General features: G+C 52.5%; 2 protein-coding genes across 4 annotated transcripts in view; both read left to right on the top strand.

Moving 5' to 3' along the window:
• The first annotated feature begins 393 nt into the window (after positions 1–393).
• LOC121059364 (lysozyme C-like) lies at positions 394–3,926 on the top strand. The gene is made up of 4 exons (XM_040536135.1): positions 394–1,263; positions 1,626–1,787; positions 2,434–2,512; positions 2,939–3,926. The coding sequence occupies exons 1-4, from the start codon at positions 1,110–1,112 to the stop codon at positions 2,997–2,999; spliced, it is 456 nt and encodes a 151-aa protein (XP_040392069.1). The 5' UTR covers positions 394–1,109; the 3' UTR covers positions 3,000–3,926.
• A 2,704-nt stretch (positions 3,927–6,630) lies between these two features.
• Positions 6,631–19,647, top strand: part of CACNA1S (calcium voltage-gated channel subunit alpha1 S) — a 35,071-nt gene continuing 22,054 nt past the window's right edge. For 2 of the 3 annotated variants that reach the window (XM_040536090.1, XM_040536089.1), the window contains exons 1-8: positions 6,631–6,899; positions 10,749–10,854; positions 15,584–15,723; positions 16,256–16,389; positions 16,784–16,936; positions 17,217–17,422; positions 17,969–18,072; positions 19,498–19,646. In XM_040536090.1, the coding sequence (XP_040392024.1) occupies positions 6,730–6,899; positions 10,749–10,854; positions 15,584–15,723; positions 16,256–16,389; positions 16,784–16,936; positions 17,217–17,422; positions 17,969–18,072; positions 19,498–19,646 (1,162 nt within the window). In that variant the 5' untranslated portion in view covers positions 6,631–6,729. Of the gene's footprint in view, positions 6,900–10,748; positions 10,855–14,073; positions 14,242–15,583; positions 15,724–16,255; positions 16,390–16,783; positions 16,937–17,216; positions 17,423–17,968; positions 18,073–19,497; position 19,647 lie in introns of those variants that run through there. The other variant, XM_040536091.1, reaches the window with a different exon arrangement.

The raw sequence follows: 19,647 nt of genomic DNA, 5'->3' as shown, positions 1-19,647 counted from the left end.
ACAGACACGGCTGGCAGTGTGGGTTTTTGGTAGAAATTGCAGTTGGTTTTGAAGCATCTGCAAAGAGAGGTGTTGACGTTTTGCTGTGGACATGTCTATGACATTGGAGACACAAATATTTATTTTTTTTTCCCCTACCCCACTAACCAGATTGCTAATGTCTTAAAAAGCTGTATACGACCAATTTAGTAGGTATTTCAAACCCAGAGCCCCCGTCTGTCAGCTGCTGCTTCCCACAATGGGAACAAACACGGGTGTTCTGACTCCTCGTCCTGCCTTCTTCTGAACTACTAGACTGTGTGCCCTTTTCTAAGCTCACTACACCAACATAAAGTCTTTTTTCCCCACTCCCACTGAATATACCTTAAAATGTGGCCTTTGACAAGCCTGCATCCTAGCCCAGCTTCTAGGACAATGCCATTTCCAGCTCCAGGGTGACAGTAATCCACTCAAGGTAACTGATCCATGAAGTGTCCGTGTGGATGCCTCATGAATTGGTACCTACACTGTCATAAAACTAATAAATGTGTAGCCAAACCCTAATTTAGAGGAACTTGGGGTGACCTCAGTTACTGTAATTACCCTAAAACGGTCCCTATGGCAACCCTGCCCCCATATGGTAGGGCAACACTAAATCATATCAACAGAATATACCTAAGGCTAACCCATGGGTAACTGTAACTTAATCCTAAACTCAGTCTTTTATGTTGCTGGAAATGAGACTCTCAGAGTTTTCCTCGCCTTTATCCACAGGTAAATCCCAGCTCAACTCCTATGGCAACCATAAACATAATCTCAACGCTAACCCTAAATTTCATCCCTGGAACAACCCTGTCCATGACTTCTGGCTGTGACCTCTGTCCATGACCCCAGCCTCACCGGGCTGGTGAGATAGGTGCTAGCATCCTCCAAGAATTGTCTTTGGCTTTTGGCCCAATACTTTGCTAATTACTGCAAAAACCTCCCACGCTTACCGGACACACTTGATGAGCCAGTTGGCCGTCCTCCTGCCGGCGGGAATAAAAGGCTGGTGTTGGCAGTCCTGGTAGACAGAGAGTTCGAGGCAAAGAGCTAAAGTCGCTTTGGCACTTCTTCGCAGGGACTGCAGTATGACAAAGTCAATTCTCTTCTTTGGCTTTCTTCTTGTCTTCCTTGGCCTGACTCTGCCAGGCACCCAGGGAAGAAGGATTCCCCGATGTGAGCTGGTGAAGATCCTACGCAACCGTAGCTTTGAGGGCTTCGTTGGCAAAACTGTAGCTGACTGTGAGTATAATGAGCTCCCCCTGTACCTCTCTGCCCATACCACCCTTGTCCTTCTCAGCTTCTTTGTAATCCTCCAGCTGTACCACTCTGTCCCACCATTCCTTTGACAGGCTGTCTTTCATCATTTCTCTTCCTCATCCCCTTCCTTGCCTCCTGTTGCTTACACTTCCCTGCTCATGCGTCTGCCCACCCAGACCTTTCTCCTTCTGAACATTTGTGCATCCATATCTCAGTCTTACAATGTCCACGATTTAATTACTCTTCCAGGTCTTCATTCATCATTGACTCCTTCATCTCTTTCCTCTTACTTACCCTGAGCATACTTTGATGTTCCTCCTCTGGGCTCTCTCCTCATCCTGCAGGGGTCTGCCTGGTGCAACATGAGAGCAATTATGACACCCATGCTTTTAATGACAACGGGGGTAAGAGCCGGGACTACGGAATCTTTCAGATCAACAGCAAGTACTGGTGTGATGATGGCAGAACCCCTGGAACTTCAAATACCTGTCGTATCAATTGCTCAAGTAAGTGCTGGGGCAGAGCAAAGAGCCTTCTTCACCCACTTGGTGAAAGCACCCTGCTCTGTCCATGCCACCTGTCCAGGCAACTATTCTGGGCATTTCTGTCCATGCGTCTGTCCTATTCGGAGTAGCTGAGGGAACTGGAGTTGTTTGGTCTGGAGAAGAGGAGGCTCAGGGGAGACCTTACTGCTCTCTGCAACTGCCTGAAAGGAAGGTGTGGGGAGCTGGGGATCAGCCTCTTCTCGCAGATAACCAGGGATAGGACCAGAGGGAATGGCCTCAAGTTGCACGAGGTGAGATTCAGGTTGGAAATGAGGAGACATTTCTTCTCAGAAAGAGCAGTCAGGCACTGGGACGGGTTGCCCAGGGAGGTGGTGGAGTCCCCGTCCCTGGGGGTGCTCAAGGAGAGGTTGGACGTGGTGCTTGGGGACAGGGTTCTGTGGGTGACGGTGGTAGGGGATGGTTGGACCAGATGATCTTGGAGGGCTTTTCCAACCCTAGTGATTCTATGGTTGTATGGTTCTATTCATCCAGCTCCTCAGTATCGCATTTACCCCTCCTGATGAACACCTTTCCCTCTGCCCATCCATCTGTGCTGTTTCTCTACCCACCTCCCCTCCATGCTGACCTTTTTTTCCCTTCTCTGCAGAATTTCAAGATGATAACATTGAAGATGATATTCGGTGTGCCAAGATAATTGCTAAAGAGGCTCGTGGCCTCACACCCTGGTAAGGAGCTTTGCAGAGGGAACTGGGGATGGCTGAGCAGAGAAGACAGAAAGAAATCCTGATATCGTCTGGTGGCGGTGGGGGGGGAGCCCTAGATATGGGGGTGTATTTGGTAGAATTTTAGCACAGCCCTTTTCCTGGAGCTGGGAGAACAGAGGGGTCTTGGATCCCAGCACTCACCCTAACTCCCTGAATTTCTCTCCCCTTTCTGTGGTGAGGATACATCTCTGTTTTTCTTCCCTCACGTTCTCCCAGATTGAGTACACCAGACTTTTCATTAATTTATATCTTTCAGGATAACCCTGCTTTCTTCATTCAAAACTATCAAAGCCTGATGAATTCTCTTTTTATAACCAATTCAATCATTATCTAACTCCTCAAATTGCATTCTAAGTCCTCAAATTACATTATGTATTTCTTTTCCAGGGTTGCCTGGAAAAAACACTGCAAAGGCAAAAAGCTGGATTCCTATGTCAAGGGTTGCTAATTGACTCTGCGAGCAGCGGCTGTGTTCTCAGGATGACCAACGGTGAAGAGTGAGGTTGTGTAGAGAGCGACTAGGAAAATGGATGGGTGCAGGGAATTAAACGCAGCGTAAGGTAGATGGGTTGCTGGCTATCGCTAATACAATGAGGCTTTGTGCTAATACAATGCAAGTAGGGAATTTAAAGGCTGATGGCGTAGTAGAAATGAAACTTAGTGGAAGTGAGAGCATTACAGGTGGATTTTCAGCGATTTACTTGCATAGTCCTGTCTCAAGATTTTGTTGTCCTGAGTGATGACCATTTAGGTGTTCTCTCTGTTCCCCTATCTTTCTCTCTCCTCCTTCCTTCCTTCCTTCTTCCCACCCTTTCCCCCTCCATCCCTTATCTTCTTTCATTCTTTTCTTCCTTCTTATCCGAGATGAAGAAAATAAGATCATTAACGAATGCTGCATTAGTTACAAGGCCTGCATAATGGCAGTTGCCTTGTATCTAGGGCAGTCCCTGGCTGATGTGGGAAGTACAGAGACAGAGAACTGCACTGAAACAGAACCTTGTCCTTAAATTTGTCCTGAACATCTGCTCCCAGCTGATGTGGGAGATAGGGCACTGAAGTGTATGGACATCTGGTCTGGCTGAATATGGCTTTTCTTACTATCTTTTGAGGTGTCAGATCAAATACAGTGTAGAAAAGATGCAGGGAGTTCCTGTCTCAGTGAGGAAATAAAGGATGGGAAAGCCAATTAGGGCAGGGAAATGTTTTGCCATTTAGATCACAAGTAATTTTTCCAAATGAATGCTGAATCCAGGAACTGCACAAATGGAAGGGGACAACACTTCAGCCTTCAGCCACGCTTGCTTCTTTGCATGCTTTGTTCTGCTGCTTGGTGAGCAGTGACTGCTTTTATGTTTAGACAATAAAGAGATGCTTTCACTTTTGTCTCCAGAGTTTATGTTAATGTATAAACCAATTATGAAAGGTACGTTTATTCAGATGGCTAAAAAATTAAAAAAAAAACAACACACCAAAACCAACCAAACAAAAAAAACAACTTGAAGTGGCCTTGCAGAAGACCCTCTCCCTGGCTACAGGGCAGACCTGTGGCTCTTTCCCCTCCCATGACAAAATTAGGGTTCATGACCTCGTTAAGTAATTCAAAGAAGAACTATTGCACATGCTGGAGTCCTTAAAATTTTGAGAAAATTCAAGAGAACTTGAATTGAAGCCTGACCTTGTCATTGTATTCAGCGCAGGTAGTTTCAATCTATTTGGGGTTTAGAACAAAGCTTTTATGGGCTTTTTACTTGTGGGTTGAACTCTGATGAAGGGATGTTTTCTGTCTAGCTGATAGTTAAGGCCATACATGAGTGTCCAAGGGACACGCTCAACAAAAAGAGATCGGGGAAGTGAAGGCTGCAAACCACACGTGTCCCTGCTAGGGGCTGCCAAATCCTACCACAGCTCCACAGCCCCAGGTCCAGCCAGAAGTCAGGCTGTAAATTCAGTCTAGCACACGCCAGTCGAATCTGCCATTACCTCAAACCCTGTGCGTATCACATCGGGCACCAGAAAGGGCTGCTGTGGTTTATCCCTGGTGGCAGCTGAGAACCACGCGCCTGCTCACTCAGTTCCCTGCTCTCACCCTCTGCTACAGAGCACAGCAAGGTTCTTGTAGGGAATCTTAGCAGAATGAGGACTGGCCACAGGCTGGTGGTTATAATTGGAGCTTTATTATGACACAAAAAAATTAGCAATCGGCATAGCTTAGTGCTATCTACAATCTCTAGCAGCTAGCACAGCTTGCAGCCACACAGAACTCCCAGCAGTTAGCATTGCCTTCTTGTTATCCACAGTTCTTGTTCCCTGCATTTTTCAGACAGCTGAACCCTCTGCAGATCGGGTCAAATTCTTAACAATCAGCACACAAAACAATCCTCAGAATCTAGACTCAGACACGAGTCGCTCGCTCAGTCCTCGGGGGGAGCAGCCGACAGTGGCGGCAGCTCGATCGCCATCCCTTGCCGCACAGCAGCTCCAGTCCAGGTCCCTCGTAGGGTTTGCTGCTGCTTCATTTTATAAAGCAGAGCCCGTGCGTTGTTACGCCTCCCTGTTCCACGAGTGTCAGCCTTCAGGGACCCCTCCCTACTTGTGTTGTGCTAATGCCACGTCAGGTTGGGCTTGCAGCAAACCCCCGTGCAAAACCCTAGGTTCAGGAAGGCAGCTCCCAGCTCCTGCCCACGGGTGCAGAGATCTGAGAGGTTTCTGAGCATCCTCTCCAGGAACTGCTCGCACCGAGCCCGCCGTGCCCTTTATCACCAAGACAGCTTTTCCAGGGGCAGATGCTTCTTCATCCCTCACAGAGACCTCCTGAGGAGGTGCCGTGGGTGCCCTCGCAGCATCCTTAGGGCGAGGGGCCGCAGGTGCCTGGGGTGCTGTCAGCCTGTCGCTGCTCTCAGCATCAGCACCACTAGATGGGCCCCGAGCCCTTGCTGTGCATGCAGCAAGTGAGCTCCAGAAACATAAACTCATGGCTGTCACCAGGGAGAAGGGGAAAAACAAGGGCAAAATGAGGAAAGGGATCGTCGCCAGTGGCACAGAGACGAGTCCGCAGCCCTCAGCAGGAGCAGCGTGACTGCTTTGCACAAAATGCCCCAAAAGGGTGGTGGGGTTACTGCAGGGAGAGGACTGTCACAGTCTAAAGGGTTTCCAGGCCTGCTGGTGCATAGAGGTCACAACAGTGGGTTCATGGCATTCTGTAATAATACACACGGACGAGGAGGCTTTATTTTCTAAATTATCTATTTATTACAGATTACCACAAATCGTAGAATCATAGCAGGGTGATGGTTGGACCAGATGATCTTGGAGGTCTTTTCCAACCTCAATGATTCTGTGATTCTATGAAATCACCACTAACTAATATATATACCACTAACAAATATATATAGAATATATACACAATATATACAATATATACACAATATATACAATATATACACAATACACAATATATTATATACAGTATATATTGTATACAATATATATACAATATATACACCACTAACTAATATATTATGATTAAAAAAAAGGCAGGCATGTATCTGGATAATAAGCCATCATAAATATTGCCAGGAAGTGAATAGATAATCGTAGATAATGAGGGAATAGCACTAATAGTAGTACTTTTCCCAGTAGGGCTGGCTTACTTGTGGCTGCCCCCATCCAGGGGTCTGACCAGTGACTTCTTTGGGAAAGCCCCCCACCGGCTCTCCACCTCGCCCCCAAATCTGTGATGGGGGCACGCATCCCCCCAGCAGCCTGGCTTCCCAGATTGGGCTCGGGAGGCCGGGGGAGCCGTGAAACGGGGTGACCTGGGACAAAGGCACTTTTCTTTTTCGCAGAAGGGTGTCCCGGGGCCAGGCAGCCTGTCGCCACCCCCAGCCCGGGTCCGCGGCATGCGAAGCACTCGCCCGCCTCGCAATGCGCCGGCTGAAGGAGCGACAGCTGCTGGGGGCCTTTTGCTGCCTCAGGAGCTGTGACAGCAACCGGGAGCCAGGCTGGGATCTAAATTTAAATCCGTGCTTTGTGTGTTTGGACATGCGAGCGCAGCCTCCAGCCCCCACTGCCCCACCACTCCGCCCGGCGCACGGAGGAGACGGGCTCCGCAAGAAGGGGGCTCCCGGGGGGCTCCGTCTGGCCGCGACCCGGGCAAAGGGGCGAGAAAAGGCTTGGGGATGAACACCATGGAGCCCGCTTCTCCCCAGGATGACGTGAAGAAGAGGCAACAGAAGGAGAAGTCCAAGAAGCCGGTGCCACCAGCAGCCCCTCGGCCGCCCCGGGCTCTGTTCTGCTTAACCCTGCAGAACCCGCTGCGGAAGGCATGCATCAGCATCGTGGAGTGGAAGTATCTTTTGGGGTGTGCAGGGGCTCGGGAGTGCATATGGGTGTGTGTGCCTGTGGGCAGGGGTGCAGGGGAGCGGGACCCTCGCCCTGCGGCAGCAAGGGAAGGGCTTGGAGGGAGCGGGACAAACTGAGGAGGTGATCGGGGACCCCTGTAGGAGGTGTCAGGATGGCTTGCCAGGAACATTAGGGGGGTTGGTGTGTGAGGAGGGGGCACGGTGCCCGTCTCGGGGTGAGGACAGGGCCAGGCAGAGCCGGACAGGGACAGGGAGCAGCAGCCGAGGATGGAGAAAGGGGAGGGAGGTTTGGGGGGGAGCGAGGCCACGGTGAGCTGCTTGGGATGGCTCCTTGTGTGCGTCACTGCCTGCCTAGTGCTGCAGCTGCTCCTTGACGTAGGGGGGGAGGAGGGGGCTGGACAGCGTCCCCCAAATCCTTGCCAGCACTGGTGACCCCTCACCCCTTTCTCCCATCCCTCCCTGGCACAGCTGCCGCAGGTGAGGGCTTTTGTGAGTGACTGCTCAGGGGGATGGCATCTCTGTGCGCCCCTCGTTTGATTTAGGGATGGGATTTTGTTGGTTGCTCCTTGGTCATGTGTTTACTGGGATGTTTTGGCTTGGAAATGGTAAAATGTGGTGTTTCTGCCACCTGGCCAGCAACTATTCCAGGCCGTTAGACGTGGTCTTGTTCACCTGCATTTTATGGAAGGGAAGAGGGTGATTTTACCTAGTGGGAGAGGAAACATTTCGCTTTATGTTCAGTGAAACACCTGGGATCAAGTGAAAGTGGTGGGATTTGGGGACATTTCCAGCAAACCCAGTCCTTCCACCCCAGCTTTTCTCATTTCACCCACTGAATTCATGTGCGTGTTCCCAGCCTTGGCAGGGGTGTCCCAGCCCAGCCAGGCTTTGCTCTAAACCGAGGAGGAGGCTTGGTCGCCTTGTTCCTACACTGCAAAGGGGCTCTCTGACTGTCGAGTAGAGGAGCAGAGCCAAAATTGGGGAATTCTCCATTCCTGCTTCTCCTTGGCTTTTCAAAATCATCCTTCCCAGGGCTGTGTCTGTCTTAAATGTGCAGTGAGCATGGAATAAACTTGCCCATACAACCCAGCAGCAGGGGAAGAGTTGGAAATAGGCCTTACGCCCTCCAGCGTGCTCAAACACGTTCCTCATCCTAGGCCAAGGCATGCTGGAGAACACATAGCACAGGGGGAATTTACCCACGTTGCTGCCCTGGCAGAGGGGCCTGGGGGGACGAGGCGGGTGTCCCACCAGGAAGGGTGCAGGTGCTTCTGCCCCATGCAGGACAAACGATCCAGGGCGTTGGGTTTCGTTGGCATGGCTCGTGTGCCTGCCTGTATTTGTACCCCAATGCACCTGACCGCCCGCGTTGCAGGGTCGGGATTTACAGGGTCTGATGGTTCCGGCTCCCATGGGCTGCTGCAGGCTTCAGGGCCAGGCAAGCAGCCAGGCGGAGATGAGCTGTGTCTGTTTGCTGGGGGGATGCCTCGGGGGTGGGTTCGGTGTTGCTGTCCACACTCGTGTCCCTTGGGCTCACCTCTGCTGCGCAGCATCTGCTGCCGGAGCCACCAAGGTGCAGAAGTGGGACAGGGTCATTTCCAGGCTGCTGGGCAGTGGGGTCGTGTCACTGCTCTCAGTTTATTGTGGGTGAAAGGCTGGCCTGGGGGTGTCTTTTTTTTTTTTTTTTTTTTTTTTTTTTTTTTTTAATGCTGAGATTTGCTCACATCTCAAACCCTGTATTTGTTAGTACAAGGAAATTGGGGTACTCTGCAAAGTGGCACGGCATCACACACTCAGCAGCTGGCCCAGCAAGCTGGTAGCTACTGGGATGTGCCTGGCTTTGTGGTGCTACTGTGGCATTTCAGGTCATTTCCCAGCCAGGAGGACTTCAAGGCAGAAGTCTTGGTTGGCTGGATTTGGCCCATTGCATTTCTACCTCGTTACGGTGCCAGATTCGCACACTTGCATGCGACAAGTTCCAGCTCCAATTACAAGAGTTCACCCTCCAGGAAGGCAGAAATAAGCCCGTGGCTGTTTTCCCAGAGCAGGGGGACGGGCCAGCCACGAAGGAGCAGAGAGGGAGAGGGCAACCAGCAACCCCGCGGAAGAGTGATGGACAGGGCTGCTGAACAAAGGGCACGGGGGGTGTGGTAGGGAACGATCCCCAAATCAACCAAATGGGGATCAAACAGGGTCCCCTCCAGCTCTTGCAGATTAGCAAGGAAGATGAGAGAAATCCCCCAAACACTTTCTAGGAACCCAATAAGCTGGGATGCCAAGGGCGACGTGAGGGGCTTCTACAAGTATATCGGTGACAAAAGGAAGACTGGGGAAAACGTGGGTCCTCTGCTGAATGAAACGGGACACAGGGTGGTGAAAAGGCCGAGGTACTGAAGGTCTTTGCCTCAGTCTTTACCAGCAAGACCAGCCTTTGGGAATCTGGATGCCAGAGACCAGGGTGAAAGGCTGGAGCAAGGAAGATGTACCCTCAGTGGAAGAGGATCAGGTCAGGAAATACTTCAGCAAAATGGACATTCAGAAGTCCATAAGATCCTCATAAGATCCAGCAGACTTTGGTTTTTATAATGTCATCAAGTTAATAAATATATGGGTCCAGATAAGGCAAAATAACCCATGACGATCAGAGAACATGACTGACAGCACTCAGCCAGCTCAGCATGCTGAAACAGAGAAAACACCCCCCAGGTGCCACTTACCCTGTGATGCTGAATCAGGCAGCCCAATGCCATATAATTACCTGCAAAGCTGAGCTAAGTAGTTAATTAACCGTGGTGGAGGGAAGTGTCAGTATGGCTGCAGGGCTGAGTTTCAAGGGCTGTGCTGGGCTCTGTAGTGGTATTGCTCTGCGTGGCTGAGCTGCTGGTGTGCCCATGAGTTGTCCTTTGTAGGGTCTGCCCGAGGGGAGGATAGGGGTGCTGGGAAAGCCCGCTTGGGAGTGATAGCAGGTTGGTATTTATAGGCTGGGATGAGAGATCTCAAAAACAGTCTGTGGGGATAGGTGCTGGCTGTGGTCATAACTGGATGTTGTCTGATGGGACAGTGGAGAGGAGAAGGAGCTGGAGAGGGTGTGCTGGTTTGTATTGCAGTTTGTTGATTTAACCTGTGGGTGGGTTTGGCTCCATGGATGGGACTCACTTTCTCCATCTGCACTTAATTTCGGTGGCTTCCAGTGCTACTGGTGGGCACAGGCAAGGCAAATAAATCAAGGAGAACTGACATGAGCATTCTGACCAAAAATGTTCATTGTCCCTTTCCGTGCCATGCTGTACCCAGCTGTCTTCTGCCAGCACAAGGCCACTAAATGAACAAAAAAGTCCTCTCTGCTTCCAGGCGTGTGCGCGGCTCCATGGTGCAGTGGTTAGAGCTCTTCGGAGCTGCATCAGGGCCTGGACACGACCAGAAAAATGATGGCTGTCTTCTTCTGACCACATCTGCTGCAGGGTACCGCAGGGTGGTGGGTTTGAACCACGCTGGGAGGAGCTGGGGTCCCTGGGATGAGAGCCCTGCCGTGGGTGAGGTCCTGGAGATGGATTTTGGGCCCTTCTGGGACTTCAGGGAGGTGGCAGCTGAAGCTTGACCTCGAGGCTGCGAGGTCTCCAGGTCCTGCATCTCATCCTAAATCCTCGTTCCTGAATTCCTTCCCTTTCCAAGGACCCCAGGAAGGGGCAGGAGCTGGGGGTGTGCAGGGGGTGAGGTCTGGCTGTTGTCTGGTTCCCTGCCCCAGGGGGAGGTTGGTTCCCTATGTGTACCCGGACAGGGTGGGGGCTGCGCCTGCTTTTCCATTCCCGTCCCCCTTCCTTAACTCTTCCTCTCAGGCCTTTCGAGATCATCATCCTTCTGACCATCTTTGCCAACTGTGTCGCCCTGGCCATCTACCTGCCCATGCCCGAGGATGACACCAACGTCGCCAACTCCAGCCTGGTAAGGCAGAGCCCGGCGTGTTCCCCAAGCCTCCTCGCTGCGTGGCCCCGTGCTGCATCCCCTGGGTGCAAAATGGGGTATCTGTAGTGCTGGGGAGCTGCTGCCGCCCCGGTGGGTGCAATCAGGCCTTGGCGCTCCATCGAGAGAGACAGAGAGGGGCAAGCAGTGGAGAAACTGCTGCAAAAAGGGTCTTCAGAGGGGCTGAAACCGCCCCCAGGTCGGCACCCAGGGCAGCAGACTGGTGTGTGAAGTGCACAGGAAGGAAGAATTGGTGCCAAAAAAGGAAAGAATCCCCTCAGGTTTTTTTTTTTATCCCGATGCTTCCAAAAGGAAACATCCTGTTCCAGAAAGGCTGAAATGTTTTGTTTTAGCATTTTTGGAACAAAGTTTCCTGACCTTTTATTTCTAAACTGTATATTTAGCTCTGGGACCCTTTTTTTTTTTTTAAAGGGGGGAAAAACCTCTGTTAAGCAGAGTGGTCACTCCTTTCCAATCAGTAACTCAATTTTTTCCAGTCACTCCATATTGCCTGGAATAAAATATTTTGGTGTGATCCCAATCAATAATTTTCATTATTTTTAGCTCACCACCACCTTCCCCCTCTTCAAATCCCTCTCGTGGTTCAATCCACATTGATTTCCATTGAGAGCCTGAGTCTGGGCACTGAATCAAGGCAACCAAATATGTTGTTTTTAATTAAATGTTCTCTTCTGCTAATTTCAGGACTCGTCAGTGCTGGGGTGGGGTGTTGTGTGCAGGTATTGCTGACAATTTGTGACTTAAACACCGCTCTGTGTTTTGACTATTCTTAGAGGCTCTGCAGGGAAAAATATTAAGGCAGTCATAAGATTTGAGGTTTGGAATACAAAGCAAGGCTTTCATCTGAGCAGGTTTTAATTCCTTGAGCTGCTTTTAGCTCTTTCCCTCTCAACAGGCTTTTAGTGGCACTGAAGATGGTGCTTGCTTCTCATTTCCTTGGAGAAAGGGAAGGGGATGCTGTTGCCAGTGTGTTAGGATTTTAAAAATAAAACCAAGAGAGGTTGGCAGAGGAGGGGAATTAAATGTGTGGTGGACATCTGGGGTTCGTTCAGCCTCCTGGCATGGTCCCTGAGCATCTTCTGACCCCCGGTGTGCTCGGAGCAGGACGCGCTGCTTTGGGTTTGCTCCCACGGCCAGGAGACACGAGGGGATGGGGAAAGTGCTGCTATCTCAGCCGAGAGATGAAAGAGGCAAAGCAAAAAAAAAAAAAAAAAAAAAGTGGAGGGGGCAGGGGCGATGGGGGCTTCCCACTGGGAAGGGGTTTGGGATTTGGCTGAGATCAGCCAAAGGATGAGCCCGAGCCCAGCAGCAGGACAGGAGGCGGCCGGGGGGGCTCCCACAGCACCCAACACGTGCTACCTAACTGCGTCTACAAAGCCATTTCAGCTCCTTATATTTATTACGTATTAGCTTATTTATACTATATCTGATTTGGATTTTTTTCAGCCTGTTGCCATGCCAACAGCCCGCTCTATCGGGAGCCTGGCAGCCCCGGGGCTCCGTTCTTTCAGCCCTGCTCCACACATTTCTTTGTCTCTTTGTCCCCGTGTGCTGGTGGCATTGGCGAACATCCCCTGCTACGAGCTGGGCCAGGCTCAGCCCTCAGGTGCCAGGCTGGGCTCTGCACGAGGCTGCAGGTCCTGCAGCAAAGGCTCCTTGGATGCATTTCTTCCCCCAACAGAGGGATGCTGCGATGCATGTAGTCTCTCCTTGTCAATTTTAATTGTCTCTCCTCATTGCCCAGTTGTCTCCAGGGAGGATTGCCTTTTATCTGAAGGCTTGAAAATAGGTGATGAGGGGAAATATGTGAGGGGGAAGAGAGCAGGGCAGTGAGGACGTTGCCCTAGATCTCCTGCAGGACCAAGGCTCCCATCTGGGCTCCCTGTGGGTCAGTGCAGGGAAGGGGGGATCTTCTGGGACACCTCTTCTGCTGCTTTGGTCCTGTGTGGCTGGAAAACCTTGTGAGCAGCCACGCTTGTGGGTGTCTTTCCAGGACCACCCAAGGAAGACTTGCATACGGAATTTGCACTAGGTACAGAATTAGTCTCATTGACGCTTTCTCAATCAAAACTCATTTAGGGTGATGGAAAATATTTGATAACCCCTAAATGTTCTATGAATCTGTTTTCCTATGTCCTGGGAGAAATACAGATGCTTAATTTCAGTGTATTTAAGTTTTATTCCTTATAGATTAGATTTCATCTACCACAGAAGGTTTTTGTTTTGTAACGCAGATTTTAGAAAATTTTGTGTAGTTCTAATGAAATCAAACTTTTTCAACACTGAAATGTTTTTTGCCTTCAAGTCAATCCAAATTTCAGAGCGTCTCATTTGGGGCAGCCCAAGGAATGTCATTGGGGTGCCCCACAGCTGTGAGCCCAAGCCTCTGTTCCCCCTATTTGCTGGAAGGAGACATTGGGGCTCGTTCTGGAGGGTCCTGAGCGCCCTTAGGGTTGGGGGCTGGTGCTGCCCAGCAGGCTGGAGCTGTGTCATGTTGCATCGCAGCGGCGTGGTGCACGCTGTTATTTCTGCTGTGCTGTGTCCCTATTCAGAGCCCGTAGGTCAGGTTACCCCATGTCCCTGAGCATTGTTGAAGCATGTCTATGTGCAGCAGCCAGCAAGCTATAAAGATCTGCATCTTTTTATAGTGCTTTTTGAAGGCTGGACTTGCACATTCTACCCCAGCTCTTCAGGGCAAAACACCCCTGGCTTCTCTCCGCTGGTATCCAGCGGCAGCAGTAAGTTTGCCCTGGCTCAGGACATCTCTTTGGGGCCACATGGGTTTCATTCTCAGTATGTGTTCTGCACCTACATTTATTTGGGGAATTCAGGGAGAGTTTGCTGAGAGGCGACAGCCCTAGTTAAAGGCTGTCCCACCTCAGTCCACTGATATCTTTATAGTCAGCGGCCTGGTTTTCCTTTGCTCTGCTAACATCAGAGCTTGTCTGCAGTTTACAGCCAGACAAGGCTGGGGGAACTGGACCCACAGCTGCTGGACAAGTGATGTGGGGGATTCCTCCAGCCAGCACTGATGGATCCCAGCATAGCACCTTCATACTGACTGTGCCACGAGCTTTCCTTGCACTGGAGGAGTCAGACCAGCAGGACAGACCAGGATGATCCAGTTCTGCTTGTGTGGCTGGGTCTGCAAAGCATAGCATGGAGCTGGAGCTGTAAGGATGTCTGCAGCCTCCCAGGAGGGAGGCGATGCAGCCAGCTAAGGTAGCAGGGGGCTTTCGGGTTTGAAACTCCCTGTCTGGATATACGTGGTGGGCTCCAAATGGCATTGGAGGTGGCCAAAGGACAGTTCATCTGATGTGGGCTTCTCAAGGGGATCATGAAGGAACAGTAAGTCATCCTCTGAATCTGTGTGAGGGGTTTTTAGAAGGGGAGCTCTGCTGGTTGGAGACTCTGGAGGCTGATCCTGCCTTGCTGGGTGAAGCAAGGCGGGGAATTAACAAGGACAGGCTACGGGGGATCTGTCACTGATAAGCGGGGAAGGCAAGCAGCGTTGCCTTCGTGAAAACTCAAAGATGCAGCCCCGATAACAGCCGTAGTTGCAGTGCTTAGGTCTCTGCTCTCACCACTGCTTCCCACCGATCTAACAAGGGGCTGGCACTGGTATGGGTGGCAGTCACACAGGGACACTTGGCATGCCAGCCGCTTTCGGACGCGGTAATTGAGCAAGCAATGGGTCTGTCTGAGCCTTGGCTTCATACATGGACAGCATTTTCCGTTTGGCAAGCCAGATGGCCCCGTGAGGAAGCAGCGCTGTGGCAGCATGCCCTCGGTGCTGCGGCCTCCCTCTGCCTTTCTGGGTGCGATTCCCCATAGAGACCAAGTGGGGGGGATGCTCCTTGCCCTCCGTGGGGTGCAAATTGAGGAGAGGGGCCACGGAAAACTAGAAATATAAATATCCCCATCCATTTGACTGCTTCAGAGGCATTTTAATCCCAGCCTGGAAAGGGCCAGCAGCAACAGTGGCGGCGGTGATCACGGTGACGGGCAGAACCAGGTGGGCACAGGCAGATTTTGGCCAGGCTCCATGGAAAACGGAGCTATTCTGGGCCCGGTGGCTGTGGCACGGTGCCGAGCCCCTGCAGCGGGCACCAGGCCCTGTTGTGGGGAGCGGGCATGGTGATGGCGCCCCCGGCCCAGGCTCCTTCTCGCAGCTCAATTCACTGTGCAGATGTCTGGAGCAGGCTGGAGGCCTCAAGGATGAGGCCTGGCTTCCCTGGGAGCCCAGGGTGTGATGGAAAACACAATGCAGCCGACTTGTACCACGGGGTTTGTGTGGTGTCTCCAACATGTACTCAGTGTGTCTGCTGCTGGGGAGGCTGAGGAGAAGGAGCAGTGGGATGAAGGCCCCAGGGGAGTGGGAGGGTGAGGCAGGGACGTGCACTGCCCTAGATCAGGCACCTTAGGGTGCTGGTTTGGGAGGTGGTGGCGTTCCTGGTGTAGTTTGTAAGAAGCAGGGGTAGGATCCTGTCTGCACGTTGTTGAAGGGATGCAGAGGGTGGCATGCGGTGGCTCAGCGTGCCACCGAGTCCTGCCTGGGACAACCACGGTGCTGCCTGGGAGATCACAGATGGGTCAGCAGCAGGGGCAGAGCCAGGGACACATGGCAGTGAGGCTGAGGGAGATGACAGACTGCTCTAACGGAGCGTTCTCTCCTGCTTGCAACCCCCAGGAGAAGATCGAATATGCCTTCCTGATCTTCTTTGCCATCGAGGCGATGCTCAAGATAATCGCCTACGGGTTTCTTTTCCATACGGATGCCTACCTCCGAAATGGCTGGAACGTGCTCGACTTCTCCATCGTGTCCCTTGGGTAATGCAAGGAGGGGAAGCTGCTGGCACTTGGCTTGTGCCAGGCCTGGTCCATAGCCCATCAGCTACATTGAGGGTTGTTTTTTTGTTTTGCTTTTAGTGACTGCAGTGGGTTTTTGGGCAACCTGTAGAGTTAGTTCATGGTCTTCTCCCAAGGGCCCCGTTTTCTTGCCCTGACCTCCCCTGAAAGTCTCTGTAACTCCCATTTCTTCTTGTCTGACTCCTTAATGCCTCTCGGACCTCCTTGCTCTGGGCTGTAGGAGTGGCATGGTGTCCTCCCATGCTTGGCACATGGGGAATGGGTCCCCTGGGCATGGGATGGGAGCGCCGTGGGCTGCAGAGCAGGTTGTGCCCAGCCATGAGTGCATCCAGTAGCTGGGCTTAGCCAAGAGCTGGCGGAGTCCTGTCCCTCGCTTTCCTGCCTGCAGAGCTCTGACTCCATCACAGATCCTTGGTTTCCATCCTCACGCCCTTCTCTTCCTCCCTGTCCTTCCTTTTTTTTCCCCTTCCCTCCCTTTCCTGTGCCTTTTCAGGCTTTTCACCATGACCCTGGAGCAGATCAATGCGAAGCAGGGAGGGTCTTCGGGGGGGAAAGGCGGCTTCGACGTGAAGGCCCTGCGAGCGTTTCGTGTGCTGAGACCGCTGCGCCTGGTGTCGGGAGTGCCGAGTGGGTGCCGGGCTCCCTGCCAGCAGGACGGGCTGTGGGGTGGATGGGGCCCTGGGCCTGGCCGGGTGGAGGTCACAGGGCAGGTTTCATTTGCTTCTGGCCGGGATCTTCTTTTCCCATAAGCCGTGTAAATATAAGAAGGGAGCTACAGAGTGGATGGAGGGGCATGAAGTATCCTCCAGCACTGCTCTGCTGCAGTCTTCCAGGTGCTCACATGGTGGGTAGAGAAAGGAGCAAGAAATTGCTCCAGAGATCTCAGTCCCAACACACCTGAGCTTCTCTTCCCTTCATGGGGCATTTCCAGGCTGGCCGTCGGAGGGTCTGGCAGGAACGCAGGGTGCACCCAAAGCAGTTTGGGGAGTGGCTGAGCTCCTCTCTCTTCTCCCTGGTGCAGGCCTTCAGGTCGTCCTGAACTCCATCATCAAGGCCATGGTGCCCCTGCTCCACATCGCCCTGCTTGTGCTCTTCATGATCATCATCTACGCCATCGTCGGGCAGGAGCTCTTCAAGGGCAAGATGCACAAGACCTGCTACTACTTCGGGACAGGTGGGGCTGTGGCAGGGGGGGACATGGTATAGAAGTCTCTGTGTGGCTCCTGTGGGGACCACAGAGCCTCTGCAGGTAGCAGAAAGTCTGGTCCTGCCAACATCAGGCCTGGGAGATCATGAGGGCTAAAGGATGTTTGGTACAGGACTGGCAACTGTAGATGGTGGGAGGAGGTGGTGGAAGGAGCCCCCTTTGGAAAGCTTCTGCGGGAGGCTGGGAGGTGCTGGGACCTGCTTGCCTTGGCCCAAAATGCTGCTTAGGCCATGGCTTCTTCCCTCAGATGTGATCGCCACGGTGGGGGTGGAGAAGCCAGCCCCCTGCACCACCTCTGGCCACGGGCGACACTGCACCATCAACGGCACCGAGTGCCGAAGCGGCTGGCCGGGACCCAACAACGGCATCACTCACTTTGACAACTTCGGCTTTGCCATGCTGACAGTCTACCAGTGCATCACCATGGAAGGCTGGACTGAGGTCCTCTACTGGGTAGGCTCCAGCAGCCTGGGCTTGGTGTCCAGCTCGGCACCGGTGACCGCTGGTTGTGCCTTGCAGCAGGAAACTCCCTCCGGGACCCTTTCATGGGGTTAGGTCTCTCCCCCACTGGCAGACACCCTGCCCTCACCCAGCTTCACGCTGTGATGCACAGCGCATCGTGCACGGGGCACATATTCCACATCTCTGCCCTGCAAACACTGCGCACCATGCCTTTGCTCTCCAGGGTGCTTCAGCTCCCACCTTTGGGGGTGCAGACCAGGCAATGGGGGGCTGGTGGATGCTTCTCCAGCAAAACCCCATGTTTTGCAGTCCTTGGGAGGCTGTCTTGCTGAGGCTTAGGCGTGAGGCTGATGTTTAAATCTGCTCCCCAAATGCTCTGGCTTTTCCTCCACTAACAGCAGATGCAGAGTGGTGCAGGGTAAGGGCTCAGCCAGGTTAATCTGCTGCCATCCCAGGTGCTCCCTTTGGAGGGGACAAAGCTCCCAGAAGCTGTTGGGAGGCTCCCAGGTGGCAGACTTCTGCCTCTCTCCTTGCCAGGTTAACGATGCCATTGGGAACGAATGGCCCTGGATCTATTTTGTCAGCCTTATCTTGCTCGGCTCCTTCTTCGTTCTCAACCTGGTGCTGGGGGTGCTCAGCGGGTAAGTGCCACCCTGTCCCTTCTCTTTAGCAGCAGATCAGCGAGCGCAGTGTGGATATTTAACTGTACAAGGAGAGAGAGCCTTGAAAAGTGTGTTCCTTCTCCTCTCCCAATCCACTCCCTTTCTTTTTGCATACTTGGAAACACAACCTCGAGTTACCTTTTTTATCAGCATCCGTGGCTGCCTGAGATTTTAGCTCAACACCTAACACAAAAACACCTTTTCCCTGCAGTACTGGCACCTGTCAGCAGATGCAGCCGTGAAACACATTTGAGGTGTTTGCATTGTGGTTTGCAGCCAAAGGAGCTGAGCAGAGAGCTCAAACCAGCTGTCCTTACCCTACAGCTGTGTCAAGACACCAATTAGTTATATGCTAATTACTTGGATATGTTAGCCCTCTTTTAGGACTAACAAGCAATTTGACAAGAGGCAATGGGCACAAACTGAAAAAGAATGGTAACATTGGGAGCCCCCCCCCCCCCCACTGGCAGACAGATCTTATCCCCATTGCCATGGAGACAGCATCCTGATTATTTGGTGTGTGATGAGCTCCCCTTCCCCACATGGAGAACGTGGGGCCAGCATTTTGTCTCCAAACAGGGGAGACTCTGCTTGTTCTAATCATGGGATCACAGAATCATTTAAGGTGGAAGAGACTTTCAGGACCAAGTCCAACCATCAACCTGACCTACTGAGTCACTAACCCATGTCCCTCGGTGCCACGTCCACATGTCTCTTAAATACCTTCAGGGACAGGGACTCCACCACCTCCCTGGGAAGGCCCGTTCTGATGCTTGAACCACCCTCTGCATGAAGAAATCATTCCCAATATCCAAGCTAATCCTCCGCTGGTGCCACCTGAGGCTGTTGCCTTGTGTTTTATCACTTCTTTCCCAGTCCCTTCCCAGCTTCGCTGCCCTTCTCTCCACATCCTCGAGCAATTCAGTGTCCTTGTCGTGAGCCCTAAACTGAGGGCAGTATTTGAGGTGAGGCCTCACACCTGGATCCACTGCTGGCTTGTGTTCAGCTTCCCCAGGGCCTTTTCTGCCGGGCTGCTTTCCAGGCACCCTTCCCCACGCCTGCCCCATGTGTGGGGTTGGTGTGCCCCAAGTGATCTGATCCTGAGCAGGGCCGGGGACCTCTGCAGCATCTCGTGGTGGTTGGCCTGCCCAGCCACAGCCTCCTGCAGCACTGAGGTCCCACGGAGCAGCCGGTGGTGGGGAAGAAACCCTGCCTGCCAACACATGATCTCCCGTGATCTTGTGTCGTGGAATGGGGCTGAGGGCGAGGAGTCAGCAGAGCAAGCTCTTGGTGGGAGGGTATTTTGGGCTTTTAGCTTTCTGCGAGGATTGGTATGGGACAGGGCTGCGGGACGTGGCCTCTGGCTGCCTCCTGAGCCTTACTCTGCTCCTTGCCTCGTCCCAGTGAATTCACCAAGGAGCGTGAGAAGGCCAAGTCGCGGGGCACGTTTCAGAAGCTGCGGGAGAAGCAGCAGCTGGAGGAGGACCTGAAGGGCTACATGGACTGGATCACCCACGCTGAGGTGATGGACAGTGACCGGGCCAGAGGAGAAGG

This window comes from Cygnus olor, chromosome 24 (genome assembly GCF_009769625.2).
Source record: "Cygnus olor isolate bCygOlo1 chromosome 24, bCygOlo1.pri.v2, whole genome shotgun sequence".
In the NCBI taxonomy this organism is placed as follows: domain Eukaryota; kingdom Metazoa; phylum Chordata; class Aves; order Anseriformes; family Anatidae; genus Cygnus; species Cygnus olor.
Note: the sequence above shows the minus strand (reverse complement) of the source record. Positions and strands in the feature narration are given on the sequence as shown.